At 38.9% G+C, this 10175-nt stretch overlaps 1 protein-coding gene across 3 annotated transcripts; it reads right to left on the reverse strand.

Annotated features, from left to right (window-relative positions):
• Window positions 1-1593: 1593 nt before the first annotated feature.
• On the reverse strand, window positions 1594-9551 carry LOC121305304 (purine nucleoside phosphorylase-like). 3 transcript variants are annotated; one of them, XM_041236907.1, is made up of 6 exons: window positions 9298-9551; window positions 6573-6742; window positions 5898-6001; window positions 4097-4272; window positions 2830-3020; window positions 1594-2032 (listed from the first exon to the last, which is right to left on the reverse strand). In XM_041236907.1, the coding sequence occupies exons 1-6, from the start codon at window positions 9318-9320 to the stop codon at window positions 1812-1814; spliced, it is 885 nt and encodes a 294-aa protein (XP_041092841.1). In that variant the 5' UTR covers window positions 9321-9551; the 3' UTR covers window positions 1594-1811. The 3 variants fall into 3 exon arrangements, with proteins under 3 accessions (XP_041092841.1, XP_041092842.1, XP_041092839.1); XM_041236908.1 differs by having other exon boundaries at window positions 2914-3020; window positions 6573-6745; XM_041236905.1 differs by having other exon boundaries at window positions 6573-6745.
• Window positions 9552-10175: the final 624 nt, after the last annotated feature.

Consider the following 10175-nt stretch of genomic DNA (forward strand, 5'->3'; position numbering starts at 1 on the left):
TTTAGATTTTTTTTTAAGTTATTATTAATACAAATACTAAAACACACAAGACGCTCTGCAGAACACAGTATAAATTTCATCCATGGTATAAAAAGAAAACCGGCACATCACGTTTTTAAAAATATTGGTAAATAAATACATATGATTATTTGCAATATGGATCAATAGGACACTTAGACCCTTTTGATGTAGCCTTTATGTAGCGCTATGTTGGTTGTTTGTACACAGATGCTACATAAACGTATTGTTATGGTATGGGTATGGTAACTACCCACGGAAGCAGGTTTTCTATTGCGTTAGAGCTATTTATTAAACCTTGGTTCTCAAATGGGGTTTGTTAAAGCACCATCACATGACAGATTATAGTTTGCACTATGGTCCCCTGAGGTCCTTATTCATTAATATTCATAGCAATCTATTTTTATATAGCACCTTTCATAATGGACCAACATCACAAAGCGAGACTAAGGTGTGTGAACTATGCATCAGCTGCAAAGTCACTTACAAGAACGTCTCACCCCAAAGACGGAGCACAAGGAGGCTCAGTGACTCACTCAGGGTCACACAAAGTGAGTCAGTGAGCTGGGATTTGAACCAGGGACCTCCTGGTTACAAGCCAGTTTCTTTAACCATTGGACCACACAGCCTCCTACATGTTTTTCATATGGAGTATTGACTGTGGTTCTAACTCTACTACAAACCATAATAAGGCAATTACGATGTGCATTTCATTGTTGAGCTGTTTCAGCATGTTTTTAAAAAACAAATAAAAAAAAAACTTAAGCACCCACTTGTGTCTCATTGGCCTAATAAACATCTCTTGAAAAATCTAGCGAAAAAATGCAGAAGCATCAGAACCTGGAATTGTGTCACATGACCAAATAAATCATAAAAATCATAAAAGTGAAGCCCATTTAAGATGAAACATCAGCGAGTATTAACTTTGCCAGATTTTGCAGTAAACTCCATTGGTTGAGAACAACACTTCCTACCTTCTGCAGCCTCTGTGGGCCAACTGCAAGGATTTGAAAGGAGCCTAGTACGTGGGGACGATGCCATGGTTAGTACAGAAGAGGGTACTAAACTAGTTACATAAGTTAATACCAGCTGCAGTGAACTAAGCAGCTCAAGATAGTCCTAAGCTGCGTATTAAAATGGGGCTCAATTGCATTTCTGATTCGATTTACACCTTTTACAGTGTTCAATACACCTTGGTTCCTATAAGCAAATGCATTTGTTGCGTATGAATTAAATAATGTGGACTAATTACACTTGTTTATTGCAGCCTCATTAATGCTGGTGATGTTTTATGAAAACTGGAATATATATATATATATATATCTATATTATATATAAATATATATATATTATATATATATATATATATATATATATATATATAATATGAATGTGAATGTTCTTTTATCGAAAATAGCAAATCGTTCTTCTGCAATTCAACCTGAAATTTACTTTTGTGCGTGACATGCGTTTCTGTAACATCATTTTAAGTTTGAAAAAAATGTTTGATAGATTATATTGTATATATATATATATAGTATATATTATATATATATATAATATATAATTAATTAAGATGTTAGGTTTCTCAAAAAAAAAGTTTCAATCTTTAACAAAAATTAACTTAAAATATAAAATTAGCCAGAACCAAATCACTTGCCCCACGAGTCGTGTAGGTTAGCATAAATTACACAATAAGCAGGTTTACATTGCAACTTCACTTCAGATAAAATGTTAAATGGCCTGCGCTACAGTCCTGCGATTCCAGACTCCCTCGTCCCTCAGATCTCTGCTCAGCAGATGTTGCTGTTGTTGTGCCCAATGTCTTCCACGAGTCTGGAGATCATTCTCTCCAGCTGGCTCGCTCTCTCTAAGCCTGTCTGGAGCACCTCCTCGTGGTTAGCCTTGCTCTCGCTGTCGTAGTCCATGACGGCCTTGTTAGTGATGAGAGAGAGCCCAAAGACACGCATGCCGCAGTGGCGAGCGACGATCACCTCATGAACCGTGCTCATACCTGGAGGGGAACGCACGGCCAGTTAGTGGCAATACATCTGGCACTACTGCTGAGGCAAACCGTTTCACAAACAAACAACACGATTTAGAGACTGATTCAGGACAATGTTAGCATTCAGGGATCGTATAAAAATTACCAACACGCTGCTACCCATTAGTCACAGAACACACCGAAATAAACTTGTCGAGTAACAAAGCAAATGAGCAACATACTGATGGAGTTTAGTGACTGGTATTTAAGACTAATTGGCATCCATTCCTTCAAAATTGAGTTATGACTCTTTTTCCCCCTTGACTAAGCAGCCTTCCACATTCCATTCAAATTGATGCAATGTGACATTAACTCTCCCAGCACAACTATTTTCTGTCTGCATAAAAAGGTATATAGTTCTAGCAAATACATTCTCCAGACAAGCTAAAAAACAGGTATAATTATAGAAAAATAATACAGTATCAGAGAAAGATTCCAGAACTAAAAATAAGAGTAAAAGACAAAGAACATATGAGGCTACTTAACAGAACAAGACAACTTCCAAAAGGACTTGCACTTTAGTGTTATCTAACAGAATGTTTTATCCAAAAGCGTCTTGGAGACTATGGAGTGAACGAAGCAGCACAAGAAACAGCTGCAGAGTCACTTAGAATAGGACCTTGGTTTTACATCTCACCTGAAGGACAATGAGATACGAAGTAACAATTCAGGATTAAGGATTAACTTGTGGAGTTAATCTGCATAACAAAACGAAAGTACAAACTGGACAAGAATTCGGAAACTGTTTAGTTGGGAAGGTTACTCACCAACTGCATCGGCCCCAAGCCGTTTGAGCATATAGCACTCTGCGATGGTTTCGAAGGATGGCCCTCCTAACACACAGTACACACCCTCCTTCAGGAAGTCAGAGTATCCCAGCTCTGCGGATACAGTCTTGGCCAGCTTTCTGAGGTCAGGGTCGTAGGCGTCAGACATGCAGGGAAAGCGCACTCCGAACCTATCAATAAAACAAAGCCCTTCAACGCATTTTAGAGACAGCAGTCAAAGCTAAAGGGCCTCAAAAGGAAAGAGACTGCCTGGACTTTTCTTTGGGTCTGAAGTGTCAATCCTAAAGTGCTGAAGAACACCTTGCAAAGGGTTACAAGAAACACATTACATTTGGTGTATCTTGTGTTGTCTGTACCACAGCACTATTTTTAAATGCATTGCCAATTCTTTAAATTTGGCAATCATCATCGCGCAGGGGATAGAATCAAGACTGCCTGCTCCTTGATCAATACAAAAACATTTGAAGGAACAAAACAGGATAACAGGATCAACCAACGATCATTGGGGTGTAGTTTTGCAATATGAAGAACTTGTGAAAGGTGAAAGGACATAATATTCCATCACACCCTTAGGTTGAGTCAGATGACTGGGGACAGAGGAAGGGTAGAAGGAGAAGTGCTATGTTTGCTTAACCATAAAATGCTTGCTTAATCTTAACTGGTTTCTGAAATGAATAAAACAAATGCAACGGGGGAGGTGGGGGCTGTTGGGGGATGTAGGGTTAGGCGTGCCAAATCCTGATAGGAGCAAGGGATTTTATGTAGAAACTATATAACCCATGTACATGCTTTACCCCGGTAGAATACACTGTTTACTGATAAAGTGACCATTATTCTCCGGAGCGCTCTGTATTTTGATGACCACTGCAATAAACCTTTGATGCAACGATCGTGTGATGGACTGTCTCTGATCATCGCTGCACTTCATTTTGTGACCCTACAAATTTACAAACTAGAGGAGGCCGTTCAGCCTAGCAGCCGATTGATCTCAAAACTTTGTCAAGTCGGAGGGTGGGGGGCACGCTTCCCTCCGGTACTGTGGTAAACTGAACTGGACACAAAACTCAATACTAAGTGCAGTCTCACCAGTGCACTATACAGCCTCCTTTGTACACTACGCTTTTGGTTAGACTGTATACCCACGCATTCTCTTTGCCTTTGCCCACACTGACTGGTAAAAGTGATGACACCAGGGTCTTTCTCTTGCTGAGCCTGTTCCAATTCTACACCCCACGACTTTAAGTACCTCTCGTCATTGGGTCCCACCAGAGGGTTGTTCCCAGCGAAGCCCGGCATGTTGAGATGGTCCTTGATCAGCATGATGTCTCCCACCTTGTAGTCCTCGTTCAGGCCGCCCGCTGCGTTCGTCACAATGACCGTCTCCACACCGAGCAACCGGAAAATACGGATTGGAAACGTTATCTGAAATATAAAACAAGACTGGAACTGAAGTGAATGCATCCAGGTCTGTAGTTTCCATGACCTCATGACCCATGACCTCACACCAAAAGGTCATGGGTACAACATAACTCTGTACACAAAGACAGTTTTTTCTTGAAATTCACAGCATGCAAAGAGCGTGTGCAACAACAACAAAGTAACTATGAACTGATGAGGGAAGCCTTCACGCATTCTCACTGCAGGGGATGTTGGGAAATGGAGTTCAAAAAAAAAAAAAAAAAAAAAAAAAAAGTAGGCATTATAAAATAAATGTCGGTACTTGAGCATTAAATTCAGCTGGTACTTAAAATCGACCAAAATTGTTTACTGAAAACAAGAACCCCTAGTTATGACCCAATAGTGAATATCTGAAAGTACTTATTTCAGGTTACTTTTTTAAAACTGACGGAGATAGTGGAGATTTCCCGATTTTCTGAAAATGGCCAATGCCTCTCAGACCAAATTAATTATGCTAAAACTTAGGAGCTAGTTTATGACCAACCAATGGAACTCTTAAAGTTGTGTTCTGTTTTAATGGCGACCCATCCACAAGTTTATCTATCAGTATCACTACCACGGACCTGAAATTACAACAGAGTTCCTGGTTCCTGATGTGAACAAAATTCCCAAGTTCCCCCTAACCCCCCTTATATAAGTATATTTCTCTAATTGCCTTTTGTTAAAAAAAAATTTTTTTATATATATATTATATATATATATATATATATATATATATATATATATATATATATATATATGTTAAAAATAAATTTGTAAAAAAAAGTTTTTCAAAAAAAGGGTTTTTCCCTGTAACACACCTGTGTGTTTAGGAAAAGTCGACAATAACTTTTAGTTCAGGTCAGGGATCAGATTATTATTATTTTTTTTTTTTTTTAAATCAAAAGTTCTCATTTGAATAGAAGTTGTGTCTTGCTGTTTAACTATTACGCACAAGAGTTTTTAGTTATGGGATCTTCTGAATTCAGATGTTTGTTCTTGATAAGGTTAAAAAAAAGGTGTGTCCTTCCTGCCAGAAAGACTGGGAGGCTTGGCACAGGATCAGTAGCCATGGACACTGATAAATAGAAGAGGTGGAGAAAAGACTGCCACAGTGGCTGAGAGAGGAATGAGAACAGGCAGTCCATATCTGCAGATTCCTCAGAAATCGCAATGTTTGCAGACTCCCACCTAATTCATACTTTGACACAGTCACCGTATTTTGCAGCTTATTATCATAACAGACTGCTAAAGTGATCTCATATACATAACTAACTAAGGCTTTAAAAATGTGATGTTTTTGATTGACAGTCTCTCAGGATTTTACTGATATTAAAACTCACGCATTGTTTAATATGATTATGTTTACTTGATTTGCATTTTTAAAAGCCACAATTCATACTAATACTAAACATCTAAGATGTTTCGCAGAACACTCCACATCATATCTTGGTGTCAGGAGTTATTTTGCAGATTTTCTTGCAGGTCCGGTCTGGTAAGGTGAAGAGACGAGAGTAAGAAAATGAAACAAAAGTAGAAATTCAAATGGCAGTTGATCACAAAGACACACGTTACAGAGATGTACAAATGTGACAGATGAACACGCTCACCTTCCAGATGGGATAGCCCTCATACAGATGGAATCTGCCCTGCATGCAGACACACGATTTCCCTTTTAGGGTTCCAAAAACAAGTCGCCCTGCATGGCCATGCACTGCAACCAAAAATAACGTGTCATTCACTGGGGTATCAAGGTGTGTAGTTTTCCTTTGTATAAGAGTTAATAAAGATCTGAAGTAACTACTAAGAAACTATGACTCTGAGTGCAGTTGGTGTTATCTGGCTGCTGTCAGGGAATGGCAATAGAACTGACCTCACCTGACCTGTTGCAAGCATAATTTTATTGTCTTACACCTTCACAATGCCCATTTTTGTCCTGAATCTTGTCGGTATTCACTTCAAGTTCAGCTGTCACAAAATCGAACTTTTCCATACTTATTTTAACATGTTCCACACTAACAGCGATCACCACGTGCATACAGCATTGTTGCACACTAAGAACAACTCTGTGTTTAATAGCAGTTTCTGAGCACAATCTTATTTTTCTACCCAATTTAGAATCTCCAATTACATTTTCCCCTTACCACAGCAATAAGAGACACCCTAGACAGGCTTGTGAGGAACGTCACTGCTGAATATGTCAACTGCTGTTTGAAATACTATTTCAGGATATGCGATTCATATGATAATACGATTATTCCCATACAAAACTTCCATTTCCGTACCTGTGCTCTGTGGAAAGTTGGGAATGTCAGAGTAGCTGAACACCTTCTGATCCTTCAAAATCTCAGCCAACCCACCGAGCCCAGACCCACAGATAATAGCAATCAGGGGGCGGTGCTCCGTATTCGCTAGCAGCCAGTCAGCAGTGAATTTGTACTCCTCATAGGTGTACCTGCTAGACACAAGAGCTCAAAGTTACAAGAAAAATATGAATAAACACTAGTTTGTTCTAAATTCCTTTTTGCACAGATTTATAGAAACATGTCGTGTAGCCAACTCTGTGCTTATGTAATCTGCTGATTAACTGTATTTTTGGTGTCTATCCTACAGGGTTTTCAATCAGTTTTAAGATATGTGATACTTACGAGGTAGTACACCGCCCCCTTCAATTAAAAAAAAAATATGTTAAAAATGTACATGTACTAACACACACACCCACTTGGTCTGTCTAAGGTCTGTGGAGGATAATTGATGGCAAAGTAATGTAACATGCTTCTGTGACAGCGAACGAATGAATGAGACACACACCTGACTAAAATACAAAATAAAATAACTCCCTCTTATAATACATATAGTGAAGCAAAAAACTTAACTTTCCTTGAATTAACCATGCATAAACTTTCCTTGAATTGAATTATATATATATAATATATATATATATATATATATATATATTATATATTACTGTATATATGTGTGTGTGTTTGGTTAACCTTTCGAATTGAAACTAAGACGTTTTCAGATTTGTTAAATAATCTTGATCTGTTCATTTAGTATATCGTAATGTTTTCATGTTTAGGAATTGGTAGTAAGGGAGATGGTGCTGAATTCTCAAAATGTTTTGTTTTATTTGAAACTATAGAGAATTCCTGCCAGGGGACAGAATTCGCAGCGTCAAAATAATAATCCTGCGTTTTAGTCTTGGCACTTTTACTGCATGTTCTCTCCGGTCACAGCTTACATGCTCTCTCAGTCGCACCCACAGTTTCTCACAAGTTCAGTGGTGACTACCTCCAGTCCCCCAGGCTCATGCATCCCCTTATTATATAACCTCTCGTTGTTTCCCACCGCTGTCCGGATCATCAACCAGTCACATCCATGCTTTGCTACCCCCGGAAACAGCCACACCTTGGAATACGCGATCTGTGCCATGTTTGCCCATTGTTTTTGTATCAAGCTTAGTTTTGGGCTGGGATAAATATGCACGGGTTCCCCCTCTGTGAGAATCAACTTTGAAATAAGTAGTCCAGAGCAAATTAACCCCCAAAATAACCCATTTACTTATTCAATGTGTGTTACATTTGCTGAAAGCGAATAATAAGATGGCCAAATAAGTATGGAGCATTATAGGGTTAAAATTCAATAATTCATTAATTTGTCAATTTATAAGTTCATTCGTTAATTTTTTTTATTTATAAATTGCATTTATAAATTAATTTGTAAGTTAATTTGTCAATTCTTAAGTTAAAATTTTAATGAGCTGTTTGCTTATTGAACTTTCAAAGATCCAAATAAAGGCTATGTTTGAACACTGTCAATGACACGAGTAGGCGTCTTCAGCATTTAAAAGTTTGAAACGTATTGTCTGGAGCTTGGTGTTTTTTCACATTTTCACCGATACACTGCGGTGAGGTCCAAGCTACAACCTCACTTGCATATTTTAAAGTGGATGGAAGTTAAAAATATATTTTTTTTTAAAAAACACCCTTCTCTTATACCAATACACACTAGCATCATTCTAATAGCAAATCTGCATTTATGTTAATTATTTCAATTGTGGGGAAACCCTCAACGTTTCTAGAAATTTATTTCCAGGGCAATTCTCATCCCTCTCATTAAATCTGCATTATGCCACACTCGCTCTGCATTGCCTCGGGGGCCGGTAAGGGATCTGATCCTGGATCCAGGCTCGATCTGAGCAGAGCCGAGTGCTCTTCGAAGCCTAAAGTCATGGCATCGTAATTCCATGACTGAGAAGTGACTGAATACAGCGACACGCATCACTCGTGACAGCACTGTGCCAACAACTTCGTTGGATCTTTTAACTGGACATGCAAAGGATGCAATGTGTTGTTATGTTTGTGTAACATACCGTATTATTTCAGATAGAAGCATCTTCATGCATGCCCCAGCTACGTAAACTGCCCCCAAGCCTTTTGCTAGGAACACAGCGACATCGCTAAGGCATCAACAGCAGTTGCCAGCACTCTCGATGGCAGACGCCTCCCCCCCCCCTCCCTGTTAGAGCTCGTAGCGCGGAGTCGTGGGGCGGTCCGTGAGAGCTACCGTCTCCCTCCCCCCCCCCTCCCTCCTCCCTCTCCCTCCCCTCCCTCCCAGGAGAAATTGTTTTCCTCTCCTCGTGTGTTTGACAATGTTCAAACACAGGCTTTAAAAAAGTTCAACTGGCAAACAGCTCATTTACGAATTAACTTATGAACTGGCAAATTAACTATTTCACTTCGACCCTTGCAACGTTCCTTAAATAAGAAGCTAGCGAATAAGAAGCCAACTTCAGCACTGTAGATCTCCCTTGGTGTGCCACACAATGGACTGAAACCAAGCTCCAAGCAATAAATTGCATTAGTGCGCTCAGCTTGACAGCAGTCGGAAAGTTACACAGTCGCCCACTCACAGGAAATTGGTGTCTCGCCAGCTTCAAAAGCACGACTTGTCAGGAAATAATAATAATATAATAATAATAATAATAATAATAATAATAATACTTACCCTAGTTTTTGTTCCGGAAACATATTTAGGCGATAAACAAAGTAAATCCGGTGAAAACTATATATTTTACGACACAAACAAAATTACTACAATCCACACACTGTTCCCTCACAATACAGGCACTTGCAACTTTACAAAAGAATAGCTTGTTATGTTGCTCACAAGCAAGTAAGTAACAAATACCCGTTATCCCAGTCGTAAAGCCGCTTCTGTATCCCACGCCGGGCTATTGCAACAAAAAAAAAACCCCATGACGTCACCCGCTGGGGCGTTGTTCTGTATTTTTATTTGTGAGCTGGGGGGGGCGTTGTCCCCACCCCCGTCCCGTCCCGTCCTGTCCTGTCCCGTCCCGTCCTCCCCGCCCCCCTTGGACACGCTTTCAAACACTTACGAGTCTTTGTGTGCAGAAGCACTGTGGTAGGGCGGTGAAGTCACAGTGAACAAAACCAATACTTCTAATAACCCCAAATAGACGCCTGTCGTTAGTCGTTTGTTTTCACGTGTATGTCCATATGCCTGTTCCCCAGTGTAACGGTGAATGTGATTGCAAATTTAAAGCTTGGCGGTGAAGATGTTTATAAATCTGACATACTATGCACCAGCATGGCAATGACCTCATTCAAGCCTAGAATGCTTTGCATACGACAATCCATTGATAAGAGTGTTCCTATTATTATTATTATTATTATTATTGTATTATTATTATTATTATTTATTATTATTATTATTATTATTATTAATTAATAATAATAATAATAATAATAATAATAATAATAATAATAATAATAATAATAATATAACATGTAACACAATTTTTGTTCCTGGGTAGTAAGTGTTATTTCCTAATTGCTTATGCCTCAAAAGTATAGAAAATGGCT

This window comes from Polyodon spathula, chromosome 42 (genome assembly GCF_017654505.1).
Source record: "Polyodon spathula isolate WHYD16114869_AA chromosome 42, ASM1765450v1, whole genome shotgun sequence".
Taxonomy (NCBI): domain Eukaryota; kingdom Metazoa; phylum Chordata; class Actinopteri; order Acipenseriformes; family Polyodontidae; genus Polyodon; species Polyodon spathula.